Source organism: Schistocerca gregaria, chromosome 1 (genome assembly GCF_023897955.1).
Source record: "Schistocerca gregaria isolate iqSchGreg1 chromosome 1, iqSchGreg1.2, whole genome shotgun sequence".
In the NCBI taxonomy this organism is placed as follows: Eukaryota; Metazoa; Arthropoda; class Insecta; order Orthoptera; family Acrididae; genus Schistocerca; species Schistocerca gregaria.
Window position 1 is genome coordinate 788,091,087 of NC_064920.1, and position 25,584 is coordinate 788,116,670.

At 39.5% G+C, this 25,584-nt stretch overlaps 1 protein-coding gene across 1 annotated transcript in view; it reads right to left on the bottom strand.

Annotated features, from left to right (window-relative positions):
* LOC126269497 (beta-mannosidase) overlaps nt 1–25,584 on the bottom strand; it is a 221,527-nt gene that overhangs the window by 64,315 nt on the left and 131,628 nt on the right. Inside the window, exon 9 of the mRNA XM_049973998.1 lies at nt 13,666–13,856. Within this exon, the coding sequence (XP_049829955.1) occupies nt 13,666–13,856 (191 nt within the window). The remainder of the gene's footprint in view (nt 1–13,665; nt 13,857–25,584) is intronic.

Consider the following 25,584-nt stretch of genomic DNA (forward strand, 5'->3'; position numbering starts at 1 on the left):
AAGAGCCACCATATGCATTTACAAGTTACAAATGACTTTTGGTTTGTGTCAAATGCTCTTTTGCAAAGGATTTAATCGTTGCATGATAATCTGTTTTTTACCATTTTCAACACCAGGCACACCATAACTGCTTCAAATGACTATGTGCAGTCAACTGCTGCCTGGAATGAGTTGGAATTTTATGTGGTGTCTACTAACATGTGTATCAACATAAGGGGGAAAAAAAAATCATACGAGTGTTGCTGCTGTCTCTGGGCAACACCAAGAACTCTTCAGAGAGATGTCGTAAATATCTGCTGATGGTGTGAACAAGTATGAAGTTATATTAAGATCTGACCATGTCTTCTGGGTACTTCATTTGTTTGTCAGGCAGTGTATACATAATTTACTTTTCACTACATTTTTTTAAAATTTATATTCTTTTTTATGGATGTAACAACTTGTTTTTCATCCATATTATGTCTACATGAATATGCAGCTAATTTATAGTCACCCACTTTAAGATTTTCTTTCAGAATGATTATTTGGCACTCAGTCAGACAAGAAACATCAATTTATTCCCAACTATAAATATTTTCCAATAAAACTAACAACTCAATTATTTTATTTTTTACTTGTCTATTTCTATAATATCCCAAGCAACCAAATTGACTTCCTCCTTTCTTACGTGTTGAATTAGAAGTCTGTTGATTTAAATATCTGTGATACTGTCTGTCTGAATTGAGCCTAAAGTAAATGTTTCACCTGACTGTAATAACTACAGGGACTTGCCTTTGTGTGCTGTTGGTCCCTCCTGTGCAAGGACAGCAAAAAGCAGCACATATTGTCAAGAAGGTAACAAAAATTACGAACAGAACACAACTTCAAGCAATATGGCCAATAGGAATTGCGACACTGAAGGTCACGGCTACTTGTTATCTACCATCCTGATACTGCTCCAGGTGCTGCATTAACTGGTCCACAGTGATCTGCCCCTTCCACACAACTATCTGAATTCCTGCACGAAATAGGCTTGATTCCCAGGTATTGTTCAAAAGGGAAGGTTTCACTTAGGCAGCAATACTAAAACTCTAAGGGCTCATCTAGCCAATATAGCTACATATGTGTTATATTTAACAGAGTATCTCCTAGCATTGTAGCTGGTAAATGAAAAGTTTGCCTCATAATAACACACCTAATTCTGTTTATCAACAAGCCACTGCTTCCTAGTTCTAAGTGTCCAACGAGCTTCCCTTGCTCACACCAAATTGCTTGTATTACTATTTTGTCGTACACTGAATGCATACAATATAGCCCTGCTCACTGGAAATATGGTTTTGGTTCCATCACCTCTTTACAGCATGAACAACCCTCTGCCTTGCTCCTGAACAGTTGCGTGGCTCTAGTATTTCCTCCCACTTGAATCTCATGAGTAGAACATATAGTAACCTTCCTCTTCTGGTATTGCTGCAACACTCCTTCAGTCACTGCCACATACCATTCTCCATCTTCGCCGGCTGAAGTGGCCGTGCGGTTATAGGCGCTACAGTCTGGAAACGAGCGACCGCTACGGTCGCAGGTTCGAATCCTGCCTCGGGCATGGATGTGTGTGATGTCCTTAGGTTAGATAGGTTTAATTAGTTCTAAGTTCTAGGGGACTGATGACCTGAGATGTTAAGTCTCATAGTGCTCAGAGCCATTTGAACCATTTAGCCATTCCCCATCTTCCACTGTTAGTAACACCACATCCCCTTTAATTTGTACAAACTTCCCCAGTGTTTCTAGCCTCACTGGGTAGGTGTGCACTGTGTAACACTTGAACAATGTGTGCTTGTTCACAAACAATACTTCCACCAATATTTACAACTGTGCATTATCAGTTCCAACTAACAGCAAACTGAAGACAGGGCTCTGTTGTCTCCCCTCCCCTTAGAAGCATGCTGTCTCTCACCAGCAACCTTCATACAATAAATACACATAATTCCTACCCAATCCTACACATATAACCAGAGTGTGTGTGTGTGTGTGGTTTGAGGCTATCGGGCGCTAAACAGCATGGTCATCAGTGCCCAAACGCATAGAAACAGGAACACTTGCGGTGAAGGGACGAAGATGGACAGCGAACAAGGAGAACGGCTAAAAGACACATATAACCAGACCCATAATAATCTAACAACCTGTAATGCACACAAACAAAATAACCAAAATTGGAAGAATCATAACAAAACACAATACATATTAACTACTGCCTCAATCTTAATGCATGCAGTGTATGAGGTATATGAACCTCATCCTCCTGTTGTTCATTCTTCTGCTTCATCTTTCTGACTTTCCTCCTCTGTTCCACTAACGTTCCATAGGGATTGCTGTTGGTGTACCTGTGAATGGTTGTAGCTGTCTGACATGTGCAGTTTTTGACCTTGTTGGCAATTGTAGCTTTACATTCACAGGTGATGTGGTTTCAATCATGTGATACAGGCCATGTGACCATGTTATGAACATTTTAGTCTTTCGTTTTGGAGTTTACAGACTTGACAACATTACCAACTGGTCTACTTTGTACCAAGGCAAAAACCCCTTATGTTTTACTATCTCCTCTTGCCTTTCCAATGCCTGTGTGTTTTTGCTTAACCTTCTTCCAAACAGCTCTCACTGTTCTCACAAATTCCCAGACTGACTCACAGTTCCTGCTCCATTTCTGCTTAAGCATATCACATGGTGATTGAATCTTTTTCCCACATACCACCTTGAATGGTGAAATTTTGTGCTAGATATGTATTTTTTAATTATGTGTGCTCACCACAATAGATAGATATGTGTCCCAATCTATCTGCTGGGAGTTGATGAAATACCCAGCAACCTCCCAATCATCTAATGAGCTCGATCCATCCTTCTACTGACTGAGGAAGAAGTGGACTCATCCTTAATATCATCACTTTTAACAACTGACAGAATTCCCTCATCAGGTCTGGTGTTAATTTCATGCCTTGATCAGATATTACTGTTTCTGGCACCCCAAACTTCAATACCCATCTATTCACCAAAGCTTGCTACCTGCTCATCCAGCATCAGCACAATCTTGATATGAGAAAAATTATCTATGAAGGTTAACACAAAACCATTTATTGCTGTTATTCAGCTGAATGGTCCTAATACATCCACCCCACATAAAACTAAAAGGTTCCATTTCTTCTGGCAACCTACTTTTACATCTACATCTACTTCTAGAGGGATATTCTGCAAATCATATGTATGTGCCTGGCAGGGGGTTCATCGAACCACCTTTACAATTCTCTATTACTGGAGTAACAGTGCATGGATAGAATGAACACCTATATCTTTCAGTACAAGCTCTGATTTCCCTTATTTTATCATGGTGATTGTTTTACCCTATGTAGGTCAGCTTCAACAAAATATTTTCGCATTAGGAAGAGAAAGTTGGTGATTAGAACTTTGTGAGAAGATTCCTCTGCACCAAAAAATGCCTTTTGTCCATCTCAAATCCTGTATCATTTCAGTGACACTCTCTCCCCTATTTCGTAATAATACAAAACATGCTGTCCTGCTTTGAACTATTTCGATGTACTCCATCAGCCTATCTGGGAAGGATTCCACATCCCACAACAGTATACAAAAATAGAACAGACAAGCATAGCGTAAGCAGTTTCCTTAGTAGATCTGTTACATTTTAAAGTGTTCTGCCAATAAAACGCAGTCTTTGGTTAGCCTTCCCCACATCATTTTCTATGTGTTCCTTCCAATTTAAGTTGTTCGTAACTGTAATAGTAATTCCTAGGCATTTAGTTGAATTTAAGGTCGTTAGATTTGACTGATTTATCATGTAACCAAAGTTTAACAGATTCCTTAAGTTTAACAGATTCCTTTTAGCACTCATGTGGATGATCTCACACTTTCCATTATTTAGAGCCAACTGCCAATTTTTGCACCATACAGATATCTTTTCTAAATCATTTTTCAATTTGTTTTGATCATCTGATGACTTTACTGGTTGATAAATGACAGAATCATCTGCAAACAACCTAAGACAGTTGCTCAGATTGTCTCCCCAATTGTTTACATTTATGAGGAACAGCAAAGGGCCTATAACACTACCTTGTGGAAAGCCAGAAGTCATTTCTGTTTCACTCAACGATTTTCCATCAGTTACTAATAACTGTGATCTCTGACAGGAAATCATGAATCCAGTCACACAACTGAGACGATATTTCATAAGCATGCAATTTCACTACAAGCTGCTTGTGTGGTACAGTGTCAAAAGCCTTCCAGAAATCCAGAAATATGGGATCAATTTCAAATTCCTTGTCAATAGTACTGAACACTTCATATGAGTAATGAGCTAATTGTGTTTCACAAGACTAATGTTTTCTAAATCCGTGTTGACCTTCTCTCAATAGACTGTTTTCTTCAAGGTAATTCATAATGTTCAAACACAATATACATTCCAAAATCCTGCTGCATATTGACGTTAATGATATGGGCCTGTAATTTAGTGGATTACTCCTACTACCTTTCTTGAGTATTGGTGTGACCTGTGGAATTTTCCAGTCTTTGGGTACAGATCTTTCGTTGAACAAACAGTTGTAAATGATTGTTATGTATAGAACTATTGCATCAGCATACTCTGAAAGGAACCTAATTGATATACAGTCTGGACCAGAAGACTTGTTTTTATTAAGTGATTTAAGTTGCTTCACTACTCTGAGGATATCTACTTCTATGTTACTCATGTTGGCAGCCATTTTTTATTTGAATTCTGGAATATTTACCTCCTCTTCTTTTCTGAATCCATTTCTCTGATAGTATCTCCATTGCTATCATGCAGAGAAGGCAGTGATTATGTCTTGCCACTAGCATACTTCACATACGACCAGAGTCTCTTTTGATTTTCTGCCAGAGTTTGAGACAAAGTTTGAGCTATTATAAGCATCTCACATTGAAGTCTGCAGCAAATTTCAAGCTTCTGTAAAAGATTGCCAATCGTGGAGATTTTGTGTCTGTTTAAATTTGGCACTTTTTTTTTTTCAGTGTTTCTGCAACAGTGTTCTGACCTGTTTTGTGTACCAAGGAGGATCATCTCCACTGTTTGGTAATTTATTTGGTATAAATCTCTCAATTGCTGCTGACACTATTTCTTTGAATTCAAGCCATGTCTGATCTACCCTTATATGAGGTCCGTCTAAAAAGTACCTGACCTTTAATTTTTCTGTGGAAAATAGAGATGATAGCGCAGCATCACTGTACACAGTAAAGGAAGAGACATTTATGCATTTGCGGGAATTTTGTTCCAACCTTCCAGCGTTGTCAATCGCTGCCTTTCAGTCACTGAGTGAAGTGTTACACAATGTGTTCGTCAGATTACCGATTTTCTCAAGTTGACTGAATGTGTTGAGCAAAGATACTGCATCAAATTTTGTCAAAAGCTTGGTGATTCTCAAAGCAAAACAGTTCATAAGATTCAGCAGGTGTTTGGAGAAGATGCAATGCGTGTAACACAAATTAAGGAGTAGTTCGACCGATTCAAAAATGGCGGCACATCAGCGGAGAGTGACCAGAGTGCTGGCAGGCCCTAAACTGCTCGGAGTGCAGCTGTTGTTCAATTATGCATCACGACTATACGCCAGAAGTTCAAACAGTGACAAAGGAGTACTATCAAGATGTTCTCCGGCAACTCCATGATGCAGTTCAGTGCAAAAGACCAGACATATGGATGGTGAAAAACTGACAACTGCATCATGATAATACCCCGGCACATTCATCCCACTTGATCCAAAATTTCTTGACATACATGGAATTACAGCCATTTGCCAATCTCTCTTCTCTCCAGACATGGCTCCTTGCGGCTTCTGGTTGTTTCCAAAATTGAACATGCCACTGAAACGATCCTGTTTTGAGAGTAGATAAGAGATAATATGGAACACAATGACAGAGCTGAACACCATTCCAAAAGAAGACTTCCAGAGGTGTTCCAGCAGTGGAAGGAACAGTGGCATAAGTGTGTGCAAGCACAGGGGGACTACTTTGAAGGGGATTAGGGTCCCAACACCATCAGGTATTCGAAATATTTTTTCTGGCCAAAGGTCAGATACTTTTTAGACAGGCCTCGTATTGTTAATTTGGAAGGAGTGGAGACTATCTACTTCAATTTCACAACAAGATAAACTACTTCTAACAGCAATAAACATGCCACCACCAACTGTGTTTATATACTTCCGGAACACCATTAGGTTCTTTGCAAAAATTTCAGATGAGCTTATCTCTGGCTCTATTCAAAAACATGTTTCTGACTCAAATCTGCACACTGTACACAATTCCTGAAATGCTGATTGATCTCATTTTTTGATCATCTCCACCAGTTCTCCATTATCCTCCAATTTGTTGTTCTGCATCCTCCATGGCCAGATAAAATTTAATCATGCATTTCCCTCAGTACTTCTTCTCTCAGTGTTGCTGGTACGTACACTCAGTCCTAATTTCGTCTTCCTACACAATAATCTGTCATTGACCAATTCAAAGCAGCATGATCTGACATATTTTAAACTTCTTTCTGTAAAGGTAATACCAAAATTATATTACTCCGTACACCTCTTTCTCCATTGTAGAATAATTTCCCTTCACTCTTGATGCAAAAGGAATCAGATGTTCCCCTTCATAGGCCCCCTGGCTCAAAACACAGATGAGATCATAGCTTGACACATCATAATATAAATTCCTTACAAAAATCTGGGAACACCAATACTAGGCTCGGTGTTAGTACCCCTTTTAATTTGACAAACCCTCTCTGACACATTCTAGTCTACATGAACTAGATACCTATTTTTAATAACTGTGTAGGTGGCCATGTTATATCCACAACTTCAAATTTCCTATAATAATTCCCAAGGCCCAGAAAAGACTGTAACTCCTTGCATGGTCCTCGTACTGGAAAATATCACACCATCTGTATCGATCTTGGATCAGCCCTTACACCATGCTTACTAATTATGTGATCCAAATAATTTAATTCTTGCCACACAAAGTGACATTTTTCCATACTCAGTGCTAGACATACAGCTTGTAACCACTTGAACAAATCCTTCAGTCATTTTCTATGTTCCTACACATACCTTGAAAAAACAAATATGTCATCCAGATACACTAGACACTGTTAAGGATTCAGCCCTTACAATGGAATGCCATTGGTGTATATTTAAACCAAATGGATTTCTTCCATTCTAATAATGTCAACAAGGTGCTGAAAATAGAGTCTTTGCTCCATCCTCTGGCACTACTTCTAACTGATGGTACGAATTCCTCAAGTCTACTGTTGAGAAGTATTGGCACTGTCCAAGGTTATCAACTATCTCCTTGAGGTTGGAATCAGGTAGGCATCTGTCATAGCCTTACTATTCAAATAGTGTTAATGGCAACTGAACTGATGTTTCCTCCAACTGTCCACAGACTTCTTTAGCACAATTAAAATTGAGTACTCAGCTTCCTGTAGTAACACCTTATTTACCTCTTGACTAACACAAGGTCTGTTCAAAAAAATTCCAGAACATTCATAATTTTGTGCCAATAGTGTGTTGGACCCCCTATGAACCATGGACCATGCCGTTGGTGGGGAGGCTTGCGTGCCTCAGTGATACAGATGGCCGTACCGTAGGTGCAACCACAACGGAGGAGTATCTGTTGAGAGGCCAGACAAACGTGTGGTTCCTGAAAAGGGGCAGCAGCCTTTTCAGTAGTTGCAGGGGCAACAGTCTGGATGATTGACTGATCTGGCCTTGTAACACTAACCAAAACGGCCTTGCTGTGCTGGCATTGCGAACGGCTGAAAGCAAGGGGAAACTACAGCCATAATTTTTCCCGAGGGCATGCAGCTTTGCTGCTTTCAGGAGAAAGAAAACTGGCATTCTACGGATCGGAGTGTGGAATGTTAGATCCCTTAATTGTGCAGGTAGGTTAGAAAATTTAAATAGGGAAATGGATCGCTTAAAGTTAGATATAGTGGGAATTAGTGAAGTTCGGTGGCAGGAGAAACAAGACTTCTGGTCAGGTGACTACAGGGTTATAAACACAAAATCAAATAGGGGTAATGCAGGAGTAGGTTTAATAATGAATAGGAAAATTGGAATGTGGGTAAGCTACTACAAACAGCATAGTGAACGCATTATTGTGGCCAAGATAGATATGAAGCCCACACCTACTACAGTAGTACAAGTTTATATGCCAACTAGCTCTGCAGATGATGAAGAAATTGATAAAATGTATGATGAGATAAATGAAATTATTCAGGTAGTGAAGGGAGACGAAAATTTAATAGTCATGGGTGACTGGAATTCGTCAGTAGGAAAAGGGAGAGAAGGAAACATAGTAGGTGAATATGGATTGGGTGGAAGAAATGAAAGAGGAAGCCGTCTGGTAGAATTTTGCACAGAGCATAACTTAATCATAGCTAATACTTGGTTCAAGAATCATAAAAGAAGGTTGTATACATGGAAGAATCCTGGAGATTCTAAAAGGTATCAGATAGATTATATAATGGTAAGACAGAGATGTAGAAATCAGGTTTTAAATTGTAAGACATTTCCAGGGGCAGATGTGGACTCTGACCACAATCTATTGGTTGTGAACTGTAGATTAAAACTGAAGAAACTACAAAAAGGTGCTAAATTAAGGAGATGGGACCTGGATAGACTGAAAGAACCAGAGGTTGTAGAGTGTTTCAGGGAGAGAATAAGGGAACAATTGACAGGAATGGGGGAAAGAAATACAGTAGAAGAAGAATGGGTAGCTTTGAGGGATGAAGTAGTGAAGGCAGCAGACGATCAAGTAGGTAAAAAGATGAGGGCTAGTAGAAATCCTTGGGTAACAGAAGATAAATTGAATTTAATTGATGAAAGGAGAAAATATAAAAACGCAGTAAACGAAGCAGGCAAAAAGGAATACAAACGTCTCAAAAATGAGATCGACAGGAAATGCAAAATGGCTAAGCAGGGATGGCTAGAGGACAAATGTAAGGATGTAGAGGCTTATCTCACTAGGGGTAAGATAGATACTGCCTACAGGAAAGTTAAAGAGACCTTTGGAGAGAAGAGAAGCACTTGTATGAATATCAAGAGCTCAGATGGAAACCCAGTTCTAAGCAAAGAAGGGAAGGCGGAAAGGTGGAAGGAGTATATAGAGGGTTTATACATGGGCGATGTACTTCAGGACAATATTATGGAAAGGGAAGAGGATGTAGATGAAGACGAAATGGGAGATAAGATACTGCATGAAGAGTTTGACAGAGCACTGAAAGACCTGAGTCGAAACAAGGCTCTAGGAGTAGACAACAATCCATTAGAACTACTGACGGCCTTGGGACAGCCAGTCATGACAAAACTCTACCATCTGGTGAGTAAGATGTATGAGGCAGGAGAAATACCCTCAGACTTCAGGAACAATATAATAATTGCAATCCCAAAGAAAGCAGGTGTTGACAGATGTGAAAATTACTGAACTATCAGTTTAATAAGTCACAGCTGCAAAATACTAACACCAATTCTTTACAGATGAATGGAAAAACAGGTAGAAGCGGACCTCGGTGAAGATCAGTTTGGATTCCATAGAAATGTTGGAACACGTGAGGCAATACTAACCTTATGACTTATCTTAGAAGAAAGATTAAGAAAAGGCAAACCTACATTACTAGCATTTGTAGACTTAGAGAAAGCTTTTGACAATGTTCACTGGAATACTCTCTTTCAAATTATGAAGGTGGCAGGGGTAAAATACAGGGAGCGTAAGGCTATTTACAATTTGTGCAGTAACCAGATGGCAGTTATAAGAGTCGAGGGGCATGAAAGGGAAGCAGTGGTTGGGAAGGGAGTGAGACAGGGTTGTAGCCTTTCCCCGATGTTATTCAATCTGTATGTTGAACAAGCAGTAAAGGAAACAAAAGAAAAATTTGGAGTAAGTATTAAAATCCATGGAGAAGAAATAAAAACTTTGAGGTTCACTGATGACATTGTAATTCTGTCAGAAACAGCAAAGGACTTAGAAGAGCAGTTGAACGGAATGGACAGTGTCTTGAAAGGAGGATATAAGATGGACATCAACAAAAGCAAAATGAGGATAATGGAATGTAGTCAAACTAAATTGGGTGATTCTGAGGGAATTAGATTAGGAAATGAGACACTTAAAGTAGTAAAGGAGTTTTGCTACTTAGGGAGTAAAATAACTGATGATGGTCGAAGTAGAGAGGATATAAAATGTAGACTGGCTATGGCAAGGAAATCGTTTCTGAAGAAGAGAAATTTGTTAACATCGAGTATAGATTTAAGTGTCAGGAAGTTGTTTATGAAAGTATGGAGTGTAGCCATGTATGGAAGTGAAACATGTACAATAACTAGTTTGGACAAGAAGAGAATAGAAGCTTTCGAAATGTGGCGCTACAGAAGAATGCTGAAGATTAGATGAGTAGATCACATAACTAATGAGGAGGTATTGAACAGAATTGGGGAGAAGAATAGTTTGTGGCACAATTTGACAAAAAGAAGGGACCAGTTGGTAGGACATGTTTTGAGGCATCAAGGGTTCACAAATTTAGCATTGGAGAGCAGCGTGGAGGGTAAAAATCATAGAGGGAGACCAAGAGATGAATACACTAAGCAGATTCAGAAGGATGCAGGTTGCAGTAAGTACTGGGAGATGAAGAAGCTTGCACAGGATAGACTAGCATGGAGAGCTGCATCAAACCAGTCTCAGGACTGAAGACCACAACAACAACAACAGTGTGTTGGAACATAATTCAGCTGGCATTCCTGCACATTCCTGTGTTTAATTTGTAACTGCTAGAGGTTTCATTGTTGTATGTCTGTTAGTTATTGAGTTATTGTCCAGTGCTGTATTGAGTAGAATCTTGTGCCACACAGTTTGTGAATCTCGAGATGGCATAGTTAGAGATGGAATGCGTCTGCATTAAATTTTGCATTAAACTCGAGAAACCTTTACAGAGATACACCAAATGATGCACATAGCCTATGGTGATGAGTGCTTTAGCCATACTTGTTGTTAGGAATGGTTTAAAACTGGCCAGATGGAAGTTAAAGATGACCCTCTTTCAGGATGTCCTTCGATGTCTATCATGAGAATGAGATGTTTCTTAAGAGAATCAGCCTGGTGATGAGACATAGGCCTACAGATGTGATGTTGAGACCAAGGTTCAATCTTCACAATGGGTTGGGAAAGGTTCTCCAAGACCAAGACAGCTTGGCAGTTCAGGTCAAATGTCAAAGCCATGCTGGTAGTTTTCTTTGACTTTGAAGGATTAGTTCATCATAAATTTGTGCCACAGGAACAGATTGTTAATCAATGTTACTATCAGGACATGTTGTGATGCCTGCAATAAACTGTGAGAAGGAAATTGCCTGAAATGTGGTGAGACAATTCAGGGCTCTAGCATCACAATAATGCATCCACACATTCATCACTCTTGGTGTGTGACTATTGGACAAAAAACGAAATCACTGTGCTGCCTCATCCTCCGTACTCACCAGACCTGGCACCTGTACAATTATTTTTTTTTTATTTCCAAAGTTCAAAACCCCATTGAAAGGATGAAGATTGCTATGATAGATGACCTAAAAGAAAATTTGCAGACAGTGCTCTGCATGATCCAGAAAGAGGCATACCAAAATTTCTTCCAGAAGAGGAAACAGCATTGGGAGTGATGTATTAATTGTGAAGGAGAGTATTTTGAAGGAAACCATGCACAATTAGTCAAAGGTAAGCGTAGAAAAATTTTTTGGACAGAGTTCCAGAATTTTTTAAACAGACTTTGTATGTACATTAAGCTTTCTAATTCTGTCCAAAAAATCCTCCATATTGTTCACAGAAAAACAGCATGCTATTCTGCTTGCTGTATCTCTCTACCAATTCCTGCTTGAGTTGCTCAAAAATTTCTGCATTGTCCAGAGCCTCCATGCAATAAACAAGACTTCACTTTTTCTGATAGGTGTAACTTTGTTATCTATAACTAATAATTATCCAACCAATCCCTATGTCTCCTTTTAAGGAGATCCTCAGATGACATGCTGGGAAAGGGAGAAACAGGGTTTACAACAGCTGGATGTAACCCTAGATTCTGTGATTTCAACAAACATAATTCTTCATTCTTCTCAGCTAATTTATTATTTACAAACTTAATTCTGCCCTCAACTGCATTAAAAGATTAATTAAGGATTGCCTAGTCGCCCATACAGTGACTTCTTGGGTCTCTGACTTTGCTGCTGCATCTTTCTTACTGATATTCACTACTCAGAAATAACAACTCAAAAAAATAATACAAACAACATACTAATCATCTGTTAACAGTACCATGCACACTTCATCTGTTTAATCATGAGCCACCTGGACTCCCTACACTATGTGATCATATGACCAAAATGGTGACACTTGAAACAAACAACTGACCATGGACTTCGTACAAGGTGCAAAACGCGCAAGTAAATTTCACTGCAAGCTTCACACAGCATCTAGCCATCCTAGAATTACATTTAAACTGAGAGATATCCAGCAGTATTGCTGGCCCCATAAAAGTAACTATATAGGTATCACAACCCTTAATTTTTGACCCCATGAGGACCACCACAAAAAAACAAGTCTCACTCGTGTCACAATGAAGATTTCATATACTGCAGTGCAGATAACGTGCCGCAGGAGGTGGTATACCGTCCACCAATCACTGTGATGATGTCTGCTCTCCTGACATCGCTGATGAGTCCCAATGGTGCTCAGTAGGGTGAGTGGTGGAGGTGACAGGCCGGTGGGTCCTAGTAGATACACTGATGACTGAGAAACAATACTCTATTAGCTCCCGATCCACATAACATCATTAGGAACATGAGGCAGACACAGCCCACTTCAGTGACCCAGGCTGGCAAAGGCTCACAGGTAGCAACTTGTGTCCTGGCAAGTAAGAACAGTGACAGTGTCCTGCAATGCTGATGTCAGGCAGAGTGATGGCCAATGACCTGGCAGTTTGGTGTGTGTGTATCACTGCAAAGGCGTTCCACAGTGGTGGATGCCTATACCTAGGTGATCCAGGCCCAGTGATGCCTACTGTGGAGGTGGAGGAAGGCTGCTATGCATCTGACAAACCTGCTGCTCTCTGTCATTAGTCAGTTGGTGGTTGGTGCAGATGACTGTGGCACCAAGTCCTGCAAGGAGTGCTGGCAGCATGGACCTGGCATCATAGTGGTGCTGCTGGACTCAAAATGCCTTGGCCTTGAAATTTTCTATTTATATGGCTCCAGTGCACATTTGTTACACTAAAGGCCTGCATCTAGTCATGTAGCGCATAACAAGTCATCCCCTGATGCGGCAAAACAATCCTGCCCACTCTGAAATTACCACTGTGTGGTGCAGTTTACTGCTAAATGTGGCTAGCTGGTTCAATAATCCTTTTGTGTGAACATGTTGCTATGACCCATATGATGCCACACTATGCTTACTGGCCAGCAGTAGTTTGGCACAATGCTACACCACCATTCCTTACAAATTATTCCAAGTTCTGCTATAACTAGGTATGACACCACAGTGGAAATGAAAAATGTCATTTCTGTATAGCTGTTTATTCTTATTCTTTCTAGTATATCAGAGCTTTTCAACTTTGTTGTATTTATGTAAGAAGTTTTTACTAACCAATTATCTCGAAGAGCCCCTTCATTTTCATTGTTGGCAGACCATATGGCAATACTTGGATGATGACTCAGACGCTTCACTTGATATTCAACCTCTTTTCTGACATTTGATAGAAATTCTTCACTTGCGGGATACATGCTGCATGCAAACATGAAGTCTTGCCAGATCAATATTCCTAGCTCATCAGCAACCTGCCAAAAGGAAACACTGACATTTTATGGTATCTTTTGTAAGCAACCATACTTAAAAAACAAAACCTTAAAGTACCAAAGTTTTGGCCAATGCATCTTCTCTAAAATTTAGTACTAATGGTGCTCAGGAAAAATATGAAATTATAAATAGCTAAAAATATCAACAGTATATTACACATTAGGAACAATTGTTGTACATTTTCCAAAGAGTCTGAGGATAAAGAACATTTTTCAACCAAAATATTAAACTAAAAGTTCTTTCCAAAAACTTTGGAAAGTGCTGTGTAGTGAAATTATTTCATGCCTTTAGTGCCATGCCATAGCACAAATCTGCTGCCATGATATGGACTGTATTTTCATTTGAAAACATGGTGCACTCTTCAAATAGGTGTCTTCCAAAATCTCATATGCCATAAGTGGCAAACACTGAAGTGTCATCTAATTGCAGAAAGTATTATGTATAAGGGAGAAGTGCCCAATCTAGGAATTAGTTAAAAGCATTTTGCCACATCTTTGTAACTGGAAGGAAATGTGCCTTGGCTTGGTAGTAGCAATTACAGACTGCAGCCACACAGCCCCTCACTTCAAGGCACTCCTCCTAACAGTGATGCAAGACTACAAACATACCCAGTGAGGAGCAGTTACCCTCTTCCCCTCATTCTCCTACATAAATAAAAGCTATGATACTAATATCCTGTTCATCATACAGACAAATGCATCAATTCAATATTAAACAATGGAAAGTTCAGATTGGAACATCAATAATATTATGAAAAGGTTAGATTGCTTTTCACCACAAAGGTGAGACACTTGGTTGTATACAGACACAACAAAAAAACTGTTATGCACTGAGGTTTCAGCCAAAGCCTTTGTCAGAAAAGAAGTAAAACACATATCGACACAATGAGTCACACTTCACAGACACACATGACCATGATCTCCAACCACATGATTGGAAGGCATTTCTCATGCTGAACAAAAGCAGCAATTCAGAGTGGTGCAGGGAATGGAGTAGGATACCAGGGTGTAGTGTCAGCAGCCTTTGGAGGAGGGAGGGGCTTTGAGTGGGAAATGAGAGGGGTAAAGTAGAGGAAAGATCAGCGAATGTGTTGCCAGGGAGTGACTCATAATGAAGGTGAGGGGCTTGCTTGAGTTAGGAGGAGGTGGCAGAACAGAGAGGGTGGAAACTGTTGGATGGCGACTGTGGGGACAGTACATTACTATAGGCTGAGGCTGGGACAATTTTGGGAGTGGAAAAAGTATTCTAAGGATAACTCCCATCAGCACAGTTCAAAATATTTTGTGGCAGAGGGGAGTATCTAGATGATATTGGATGTGAAGCAGCCATTGAAATCAAGCCTGTTTTGTTCGGATGCTAATTGTGCCACAGGATAGTCCTCTTTATGTCTTGGTCACAGTTTGGCAGTGGCCATTGATCTTAGGACAGCTGATTGGTAGTCATAACAATATAAAAAGTTGTGCAATGATTGCAGCAGAGCCAGTATATGACACGGCTCCTGTAACAGGTGATGCCTCCGACATAGGATAAGCCTGTGACCGGAGTGCAATAGGAGTTTCTTGGTGGGTGGATTAGACAGGCCTTACATCTGAGTCTACCACAGGGATATGATCCCTGTGGCAAGGGATTGGTATTAGGAGTGACATAGAGATGGACTAGCATGTTGTGGAGGTTCAGTAGGAATGGCAGAACACCACATTAGGAGGAGTCGGAAGGAACTTGGGTAGGCTATCCCTCATATCAGAGCATGATGAGATAATCAAAGTCATGACAGAGGATGTGATTCAGTTGTTCCAGTCCAGGATGGTATTGAGTGGCAAAGATGTGCTCCTTTGAAGCTGGTTCTTTGGGATGGTGGGAGGACAGGGAGTTTTTGGGGAATGGCATGAGCAATCCGTTTGCTACTAGGTCTGGGGGATGTTGCCTATCTGTGAAGGCCTTTGTGAAGCTCTCAGCATAGTGGACAAGAGAGTTCTTATCACTGCTGGTATGCCATCTCCAGGTAGGCTGTATGGAATGGATGTTTTGGTGTAAAAGGGTGGCAGCTGTTGGTATCCAGGTACTGTTGGTGGTTGATTGGTTTAATGTGGACAGAGGTGTGGATGGAGTGGAGGAGATCCATGTCCGGAAAGGAGCCACGCTGGGTTCAGGATAACCAGGTGAAGTGGATGGGAGAGAAGGTGTTGGGGTTGTGAAGGAATGGGTATAAGGTCTCTTGGCCCTGAGTCCAGATAATGAAGATATCATCAGTGAACATGAACCAGACCAGGAGTTTGGGAGGCTACGAAGGTTTCCTCTATTTGGCCCACAAACAGGCTTGTGTAGGAGGGTCTGTGCATACACCCATCACAGTGCTACAGGTTTGTTTATATACCTTCCCCTCAAAAGAGAAGTAGTTGCACATTGGGGTAAAGCTGTTAAGATGTATGAGATGTAGGTAATGGGTCTGGAGTCTGAAGGACTTTGGAAGAAGTAGTGTTCAATAGCAGCAATGATCATGGGTGTGAGGGATGTTGATGTATAGGGCAGTGGCATCAACAGCAATGAGTAGGGATACAGGAGGTAAAGGTTTGGGAATAACGAAGAGTTGATGAAGGAGGTGATTAGTTTCTTTGATGTTGGAAGCTAGATTTTCGGCAGTTGGTTTGAAGTGTACATCAATGAAGGCCAAAATTCTTTCAGTGAGGGTACAGCAACAAGCTAGAATGAGGGTTCCAGGATTGTAGAGTTTATGGATTTTGGGGAGCATGTAGAAGGTGAGTGTGCAGTGTGTCATAGATGTGAGGAGATAAATGGATTTAGGGTAGAGGGAACGGAAATTGCTGTGTGTAGGGTGTGGGGACAGTATGTTTCAATAGGTTGACGTCAGGATATTCACAGTAGTGGAGAATATATTGTAAGGATAACTCCCATATGCGTTGTTCAGTAGAGCAGGTCGTTAAGGGGAAGATCCAAATGGCCTGGGTAGAAAGAAGCCATCAAAATCTGGCAAGTTACATTTAGCCACTTGTTGTGCGACAGGGTGGTCCACTTCACTCTTGGCCACATATTGACAGTACCATTCATCCTGGTGATCAGAACCACCTCTGCAGATACTGCTACTGTGCAATACCTACTACATACATCATAGCTGTAAAACTGAATCCCTTGTTCTCCAGCACTTGGATGTGCATTCCACACATTATCTTCATAAGTTATACTACCTACTGACATCCTGGTACCAGCTTGTGGCACCACGATCACAACCCCTATCCTACCCACAGTGTTCCTCCTCATTTGCCATTTGTAGCACCCAGACACTGTCTAGCTGATCCACTTGCCACATCCCAAAAAACTATGTACAAACATTCCACTAAATATAGAGGTAATAAAGACCTGGAATTCTTTTCTTAACCTTTCCACCAAAATCCTCAACTCATATACATTGCAGCCCTATAGAGACACTTTACCTTCAACACTACACTCAAATTTAAAAATGTTAGACTTGTCAAAGACCTGGTCTCCTTCTCCTGATCCCTGCAATGGAAGAGTGATGCGTAGGACTGGAATAACAGAACCACATCTTCATCTGAGCTTTGATAACCTATTGTCATATCCTGATATGAGTGACATCCTGGTGTACATCTTTCCTACCCCTTCCTAAACTGGTGTTCTTGCGCTACCCAACCCATAAAACATCTTAGTCCATCACTATACCACTCCCAATCCCACATCTTGCCACAAGGCCCATATCCTTGTGGACCCAAGCACAAGGCCTGCCCAATCCACCAATCCAGCACTTCCTATTTTGTCAAGTCTTATCCTGCCCCACCAGAGGCTGTGCTACCTGTGAAAGCACGCATGTCATATAACAGCTCTGCTGCAATCATTGCACTGCTTGTTATATTGGTATGACTACCAACCAGTTTTCCAACAGTATGAATGGATACTATTGAACTGTGGCCAAGAGCAAAGTGGACCACCCTGTGGCACAACAAACAGCTGAACACAACATGCTCATTTTCAATGGCTGCTTCACAATCTGGACCATTTGGGTCCTCCCTTCTGTCACAAGCTTTTCTGAACTGTGCAGGTGGGGTTATACTCACAACAAATTCTCCATTCCTGAAATTTTCTAGCCTGAACCTATAGTAATTCACTGCCCCACACCCTCTATCCATACATTTCTGTCCCCTTTGTCCATCACCTTCTACTAATTAAGGGTTTTTAACCCTCATAGTGTGCTGCTCTCTGGCAGTGCACCTGCTAATCTTTCCCCTTCTCTGCTCCTCTTCTTTTATGCTCTCCCCTCCCTCCTTGATCCCCCACAGCCTCCCAATGCTGCATCTGGCACCCTTGTCCTGCTGTCATCTAATCCGTGCATGCTCCATCAGACAGCACTCTTCTCCTCCTCGTCATTCCCTCCACCAGTCTCTGCTATCCCTCCCCCTCTCCATCCCCCTTACCCCCTCCCCCTTCCCCCACTCTGTATTTCTGCTTTTGCTCAATGCACGAGTTGTTTTCTGGTTCCACCGGCCAGTTGAAGTGGTCATATGTGCATGATGTATGCCTGCTTCTGTTTATGTGTGTGTTTTATTTTATTTCATGAAGATGGCTGTGACCAAAAGTTCAATGCATAATAGTCTTTTTGTTGCCCCTTTCTGTAAGTCATCATCTCTATGGTCAGCAGCATTCTATACTTTTCAGTTCAATGTTAATTAAAAGAAAGCCAGCTCATGTAATCAATATTGTCTGTTCTCTACTTCATAGTGATTTACCTCTGGATTTCTTACCTCACAAATATGAAGATTAATCATTAATAGTGATTTATGATGTACCCAATAAAAGTACAAACTTTACAAACTTTTTCCTCCTCTAAAATATCCTCAAAAGTAAGCTCAAACGTAATGTTTTGTATTTGATATTATTGCAATGAAACATTTGGTCAGAAATCAACAAAATCCCAACAGTAAATGGAGAAGGGTTATATCTTTAGGCAGTGCCGTAGAGATTGTTCATGGAAGTATGACCTGACTTGTGTTACTCCTCAATGTTGACACTTCCTCAAAATATAAGGAAAAGTAATTTTTCTCTTAAATTGTTCCAAGTATGTTTCTTTCTTTTCAACTAAAATATAATATTCACAAACAAGTTTAAATTGATATTCTCATAATTCTAGTGTGGCACAACACACCAACATTCATTATTTTTATGTAATGACAGGTGGATCTCAAAGCTATAAGTCAATCATTATGAAATGAATAATTGTAACTAGTGAAGCTGGTGCCATTTGTCGTGAATAAAATATTTCAATTTTGACTGCAACTCTTCTTGAAACTGAAAATGCCAGGTGTTTATGGACAGTGAAAGCTGCCACTTGTATTGTACCTTCAATTGTTGATCTTTTTCCTCATGTTACTAGCCAATGTTTAAAACTGTTAAAATGGTAATACAGAAAATATATGTATGTTTCCTGCTTGACAGTAAGAAAATATGTACAAATCCCATACAAGCTAGATTCTCTCAATTAGATACATTGTAGGTAACAGGGACATGTTATAAAGTGCTAGTATTAGTGTGCTTGGTGATTAATAAACAGTATTTCAATACTTTTGAGTTTTATTTTGAAGAAATTGTGTTTTGTTCCCTGTATCTCTCTCCCTTCTACAAAACTAGTATTATTGTCCCTGCATTGCTCAGATCCTGTGTATGTTCTTCCACAATAATAGAACCCTTGTATGTAGAGAAAAAAGGAGGTAGAGAGGATGTTTACCCTGCACTTCCAAAAGTTTTGTTTCTCAGTTGCTTAATCCACCAACACAGTGCCCCAAATTCCTACAAGTCTCAGTACTCAGCAGGATGTCACCTCTTTCCCTAACTTTGTAAACAAAAATTGGAGTCATTTCTTTGCAGGATATATATATAGGAAATGGCTTGAAGAGCACCCAAGGAATTGGAGTAGATGTCCCATCTACACCAGTGTTCTCCAAATTGTATATATCTCCACATCCTTATCCTACAGGCTACAGATCAGCTGGTTGTTTCTCAAGGAGTTCCTTGCAGGGTGGGGGAGTGGCTCTGTACGTATAAAACAGTATTTCATTTGAGTCCATAGATGTATCACAACACTGCACTGAACAGATATTTGATAGGTGTGCAGCATTAGTTGAATTTAGTGAAACTAAACTTCTAATTGCTGTTGTTTATGGGTCCCCTAACTCCGACTTCAGAGCATTTTTGCTTAAGCTAGAGAGGGTTCTTGATTCACTTTGCAGGAAGTACCAAGAAAAAGGATGTTGGTAGATCTCCTAAATTCAAATGATCTGATGCAAACTGTGCTTTTTCCAACTAGGGTGCAGGGGAACAGTAGCACAGTCATAGACAATATTTTTATTCATTCTTCATTACTAGATGGGCATTCTGTTAGTAAAAGGGTGAATGGCCTTTCAGACCATGATGCACAAATTTTAACAATAAAAGGTTTTTGTACTCAAACCAATGTTGTATTTAACTACAGACTACATAGGAAAGTTAATCCAACAGCAATAGAGAGTTTTCAAAACTTGTTAAGGAACAGGAGTGGCAAGATGTTTATAGTGCAGGTAACATAGATGATAAATACAATGCTTTCCATAACACATTTCCCATGATCTTTGAGAGTTGCTTTCCATTAGAACATTCTAAACGGGGTACTAGTGGTAATGGACAGTCCAGTTGGCTGACTAGTGGGATAAGGATATCATATAGAACGAAGCGGGAATTATATCAAAATGTTAGAAGTAGTCACAATCAAGTTACAGTAGCCCATTACAAACAGTATTGAAAGGTGCTTAAAATGTTATTAGCAAGGCAAAAAGTATGTGGTATGCAAACAGAATATCTAATTCACAGGATAAAATTAAAGCCATATGGTCAGTTGTGAAGGAAGTGTCTGGTCAGCAGCATAAGGTTGATGATATAATGTCAGTTCGCAGTAATAATATTTCTGTTACTGATAAATCAGATATACGTACAGTATTTAACAAGCATTTTCTGAGCATTGCTGGTGAATTAAATAAAAATTTAGTTTCTACAGGAAATCATATAAATTTCTTAGCAAATGCCTTTCCGAGATTGACGTCTGAAATACTCCTTTGTGATACAGACAAGAAGGAGATTGAGTCAATAATTAAATCACTGAAGACTAAGGACTCTCATGGGTATGATGGAGTGTCTAGTAGAATATTAAAGTACTGTGCTGCACATGTTAGCCCTGTCTTTAACCATATTTGTAATTTTTCCTTTAGGAATGGTCAGTTTCCTGAGCGATTAAAGTATGCAGTAGTAAAGCTGCTTTATAAAAAGGGAGAAAGGGATGATGTAGATCATTTTAGACCTATTTCTATGCCATCGGTGTTTGCAAAAGTTATCGAAAAGGCTGTGTATGTAAGGTTAATTGATCATTTTATATCACACAATTTGCTATCAAATGTACAATTCGGCTTTAGAAGTCGTTTGACAACTGAAAATGCTATATTCTCTTTTCTCTGTGAGGTACTGGATGGGCTAAACAAAACGTTTTGAATGCTTGGCATATTTTTTGATTTAACAAAGGCATTTGACTGTGTTGATCTCACAATATTGCTCCAGAAGTTGAACCATTGCGGAATAAGGGGAGTAGCTCACAATTGGTTCACCTCTTACTTTAGCAACAGGCAGCAAAAGGTCATTATTCACAATGTTGATAATGGCTGTGATGTGGGATCTGAGTGGGGTACTGTCAAGTGGGGGGTGCCCTAGGGATCAGTGTTGGGGCCGCTCCTGTTCCTTATTTATATAAATGATATGCCCTCTAGTATTATGGGTAACACTAAAATATTTCTGTTTGCTGATGACACTAGCTTGGTAGTAAAGGATGTTGTGTGCAACATTGACTCGGTTTCAAGTAGTGCAGTACATGACCTCAGTTCATGGCTTGTAGAAAATAAACTAACATTAAATCATTAAATCACAGTAAGACTCAGTTTTTATAGTTTGTAACACACAATTCAACAAAACCTGACGTTTTAATCTCACAGAACGGGCATTTGATTAGTGAAACTGAACAGTTCAAATTCCTGGGTGTTCAGATAGATAGTAAGCTGTCGTGGAAAGCCCACGTTGAGGATCTTGTTCAAAGATTTAATACTGCCATTTTCACTATTCGAACGGTATTGAAAGTGAGTGATACTTCGACACATAAATTAGTCTACTTTGCTTATTTTCATTCACTTATGTCATATGGTATTATGTTTTGGGGTAACTCTTCCCAATCTAGAAGGATATTTTTGGCCCAGAAATGGGCAGTTCTGGCAATAAGTGGTGTGAGTTCACAAACCTCTTGTCAACCTCTGGCATCATTTCTTGTTACCAATATTAGTTTATTTCCAACAATAATCAGCTTTCACTCGGTTAATACTCAGCAGAAAAGAAACCTCCATTTGAATCAGATTACCTTAACTCTTGTGCAAAAAGGTGTGCAGTATACTGCTGTATCCATTTTCAATAAGCTGGCACTCAAATTCAAAAATCTTAGCAGTAATCCACACGTCTTCAAATCGAAACTGAAGAGTTTCCTCATGGGTCACTACTTCTATTCTGTCAAGGAGCTCCTTGAAAAATTATGATTCTCATTGTATTGCTGATAGTGTTTGCTTAAACTTATGGACTGATTTTCTTTCAGGTTCATGAACATTTATTTTTATCTGTTATTACTTTTATGTTGTAAGTTCATGTACTTACACATTCCATGACCTTGGAGATTTGCTCCTCAATTTGGTCCTACGGAACTTGACATGTAAATAAATAAATAAATAAATCATACATACTCCTCAGTAAGTAGGTCTTGAGGACAATATCAACGTAAACCGATAAGCAGCCAAGGCTGTTCCTGGAAATTACTCCAGATAATCTGAAACACCTTCTTACAATGTAGTAGCTGTAGCTCTTTAATATCCATGGTGGCAAAGGTTTGCTTTGCACCTTTCTCAAAATGCTTTGTAGCTCATATGCCTGTTGCTGAAATTCATTAGCATGAGTGGGATGATCAACCAGCTGAAGCTTTGAAGACTTTATATCAGAAAAAGACTCTTGTGCCATAAAGACTCATTACTGGATGGACAGTGTGCAATAAACCAGCCATTTTTGTTGTTGTTTTACATTTCTGTTTTGAAAGTTCTGTAATTTCAATGGTATCTAATAAGTGATTTTGTGTAATATATTAAATCTCATAAAATTCATGATTCCATTTGTGTGCTGGTATGTCAAACTTGTCCAATATATGTTCACAATATTTTGCATTTACAAATGAAGCCATAATTAAGAAAATTTAGGTTAGCATTGTTAACTTTCAGTATTTTATATAATATGATGTATATCCTATGTAACAGTCTTTTTTTTTAAATTGTATACGCCAGTGTCAGCATAAAATAAGCAAGGTTTGTGGATAGTTACTCATAAAATTGTTAAACTTTTGATTGTTAATTTAATAAATTTGCACTGTAGCTTTGTTGACTTTATTGTTAAGAGACACATTAATATTAAAAGCACAAGGCTCAAGGAGGTCAGTTGGACACAGTTTTGAGATGCAACCACTGTATAGTACGTATGTGCAATAATCTAATGGTTGTAATACAGTATTGTGTCTATGTAGCCTGTTATGTGGAGTGGGCTCCCACTAAGAACAAGTGGTGCAGTTTGTCATAAATAAACCAATTTAAAACGATTTGGTACATGGATTATTTCATGGAATTCAGTTAGCAGATGAAATGGACCGAGGCAAAGACTGTTTCAGCAGCAACAATAGCAGCAGTGGCAGGAAGCAAATTACTCTGAGTTACACCGAACTAAGACACATATAGGAAATCAACTGAACTATATATGTATCACTGCAGAACTAATTACTAAAGTGTAATGTTTTGTAAACTGTTCTAGCAGTAAACATTTACATTTGTCTCAAAGTAAGTCTTTGAGTGGTGGAGGCCAATGTGATCAGTGAGAAACACCCCCATGATTACAGGTGTCTTGAATGTCTATGGAACACAAGAATAATTTTTGAGGTTTTTGTGGTTAAATCAAATAATCTCTTTTCAATGTTACAAATATTGCCCCAGCAAAATTTCACTGCCTCCCCACGTAACGTAACAAAGAAGTTTCATTACAAGTGAAAGCACATAGAGGCTACCTGTAGAGCAGGCATTTGACAGAAACTCTCATGGTGGACAGTGCCAATGACCATTACATTTACAGGTGTTGCTAATACATATAAGTGATGCCCATTATAAAGATCCAAATATATGCTGCTAGACTGCGTAATGATGTTAGTTCCCTTCATGGACAGTACTGAACCAGAGGGATGTAACCTCCTGAACTGTGAAGTTTACATGTAATCCATACTCTGGAGAGACATAAAAACTTCCCCCAAATAGTCATGAAGGATATCACACCACACATCATTGCTCACATTTATAGTCCTCTTTTCATCAAGTAATGTGAAGTTCATGTCTACTACTGAAGAGCATGTTTCTGTGCATATACTACAAAAAATATACTTCCTTAAAATGTGGCATAATGAAGCAGTTTTGTTATAAGGTCATATTGTGGAAAGTACACCAGCCTAAGTAAAGAGTTACAAAATCCACTGCCAACCAAAAAGAAGTGAGGTACCTAGGAGATATGGCAAATGCCAATAGAATTTTGTACATATGCACACCATCAGCAGGTATGCAAATTATTCGAGGTACAATCTCAGTGATACAGTATTGCCAGGAGCTGACAGAATTTGAAAGGGCCTCATTGTGGATCTGCATTTGGGCAGCTGATTGAATAGTGCAATACACAGTTTCGTGGGGCAGTTCGATGTGACAATGGTTCAGTGTTGGACTGTATGGTGGTGAGCACAGGCATACTTTGTGACATGACAGCCTATATTTAAATGTGGGTGTTGGTTTTGGCCATCAGCAGCATTCAGTTTGCACACATTCCACAATGCAGACTCTGTGCAAGCACGTCTCTGGCCAAGGTTGGGTGGCATACAGCAGCTCTCAGTGCCATGTAATTCAGTGGTGGGGACAGCACACGTTGGCTTCTGTCAGATTCAAATGAGTGGATTTTAAGTCAGTTCTGCCACCAGCACACCCAAAGGGTTATTTTAAATTGTTTGTATTTGCACACCTGAAGCAGAAACCGTAACTGATACAGTGAATGACAATATGTCAAATCAAACAGGAGATCGACACAGTTTTGCCAGTATGCAGATATGATTTGTAATTAACATATGTGAGAATATACAGTATAAAGACGATTTTATAACTGAAATGCAGCAAATCTCTAATAACTTTTATAATACTTGTGGTACGATAGAGATCAAACAGTCAAATTGTAGCTCTTAGTAATGAACATTGACTGAACGACTCACATGTATCACACCATAATTAATTAAGCTGTGAGACACTTATTAATTGAACTTTAATTAAAAATTCAGCAAATAATTTATTACAAGGCACATACACAGTCAGCAAGGCAGTATACATTGGCGCATTCTTACACACCACATCCAACATTTAGTTTATAAGATTTATATTTTATTGTGTTTCTAATCAATTGTTTAGAAAGTTGCATAGTTTCATGCATGACTTAAAAACTATTACACTTATCATTATTGTGATTAATTCAATGACAAGAGGAGGAAAAATACAATAAGAAAGTGATGCT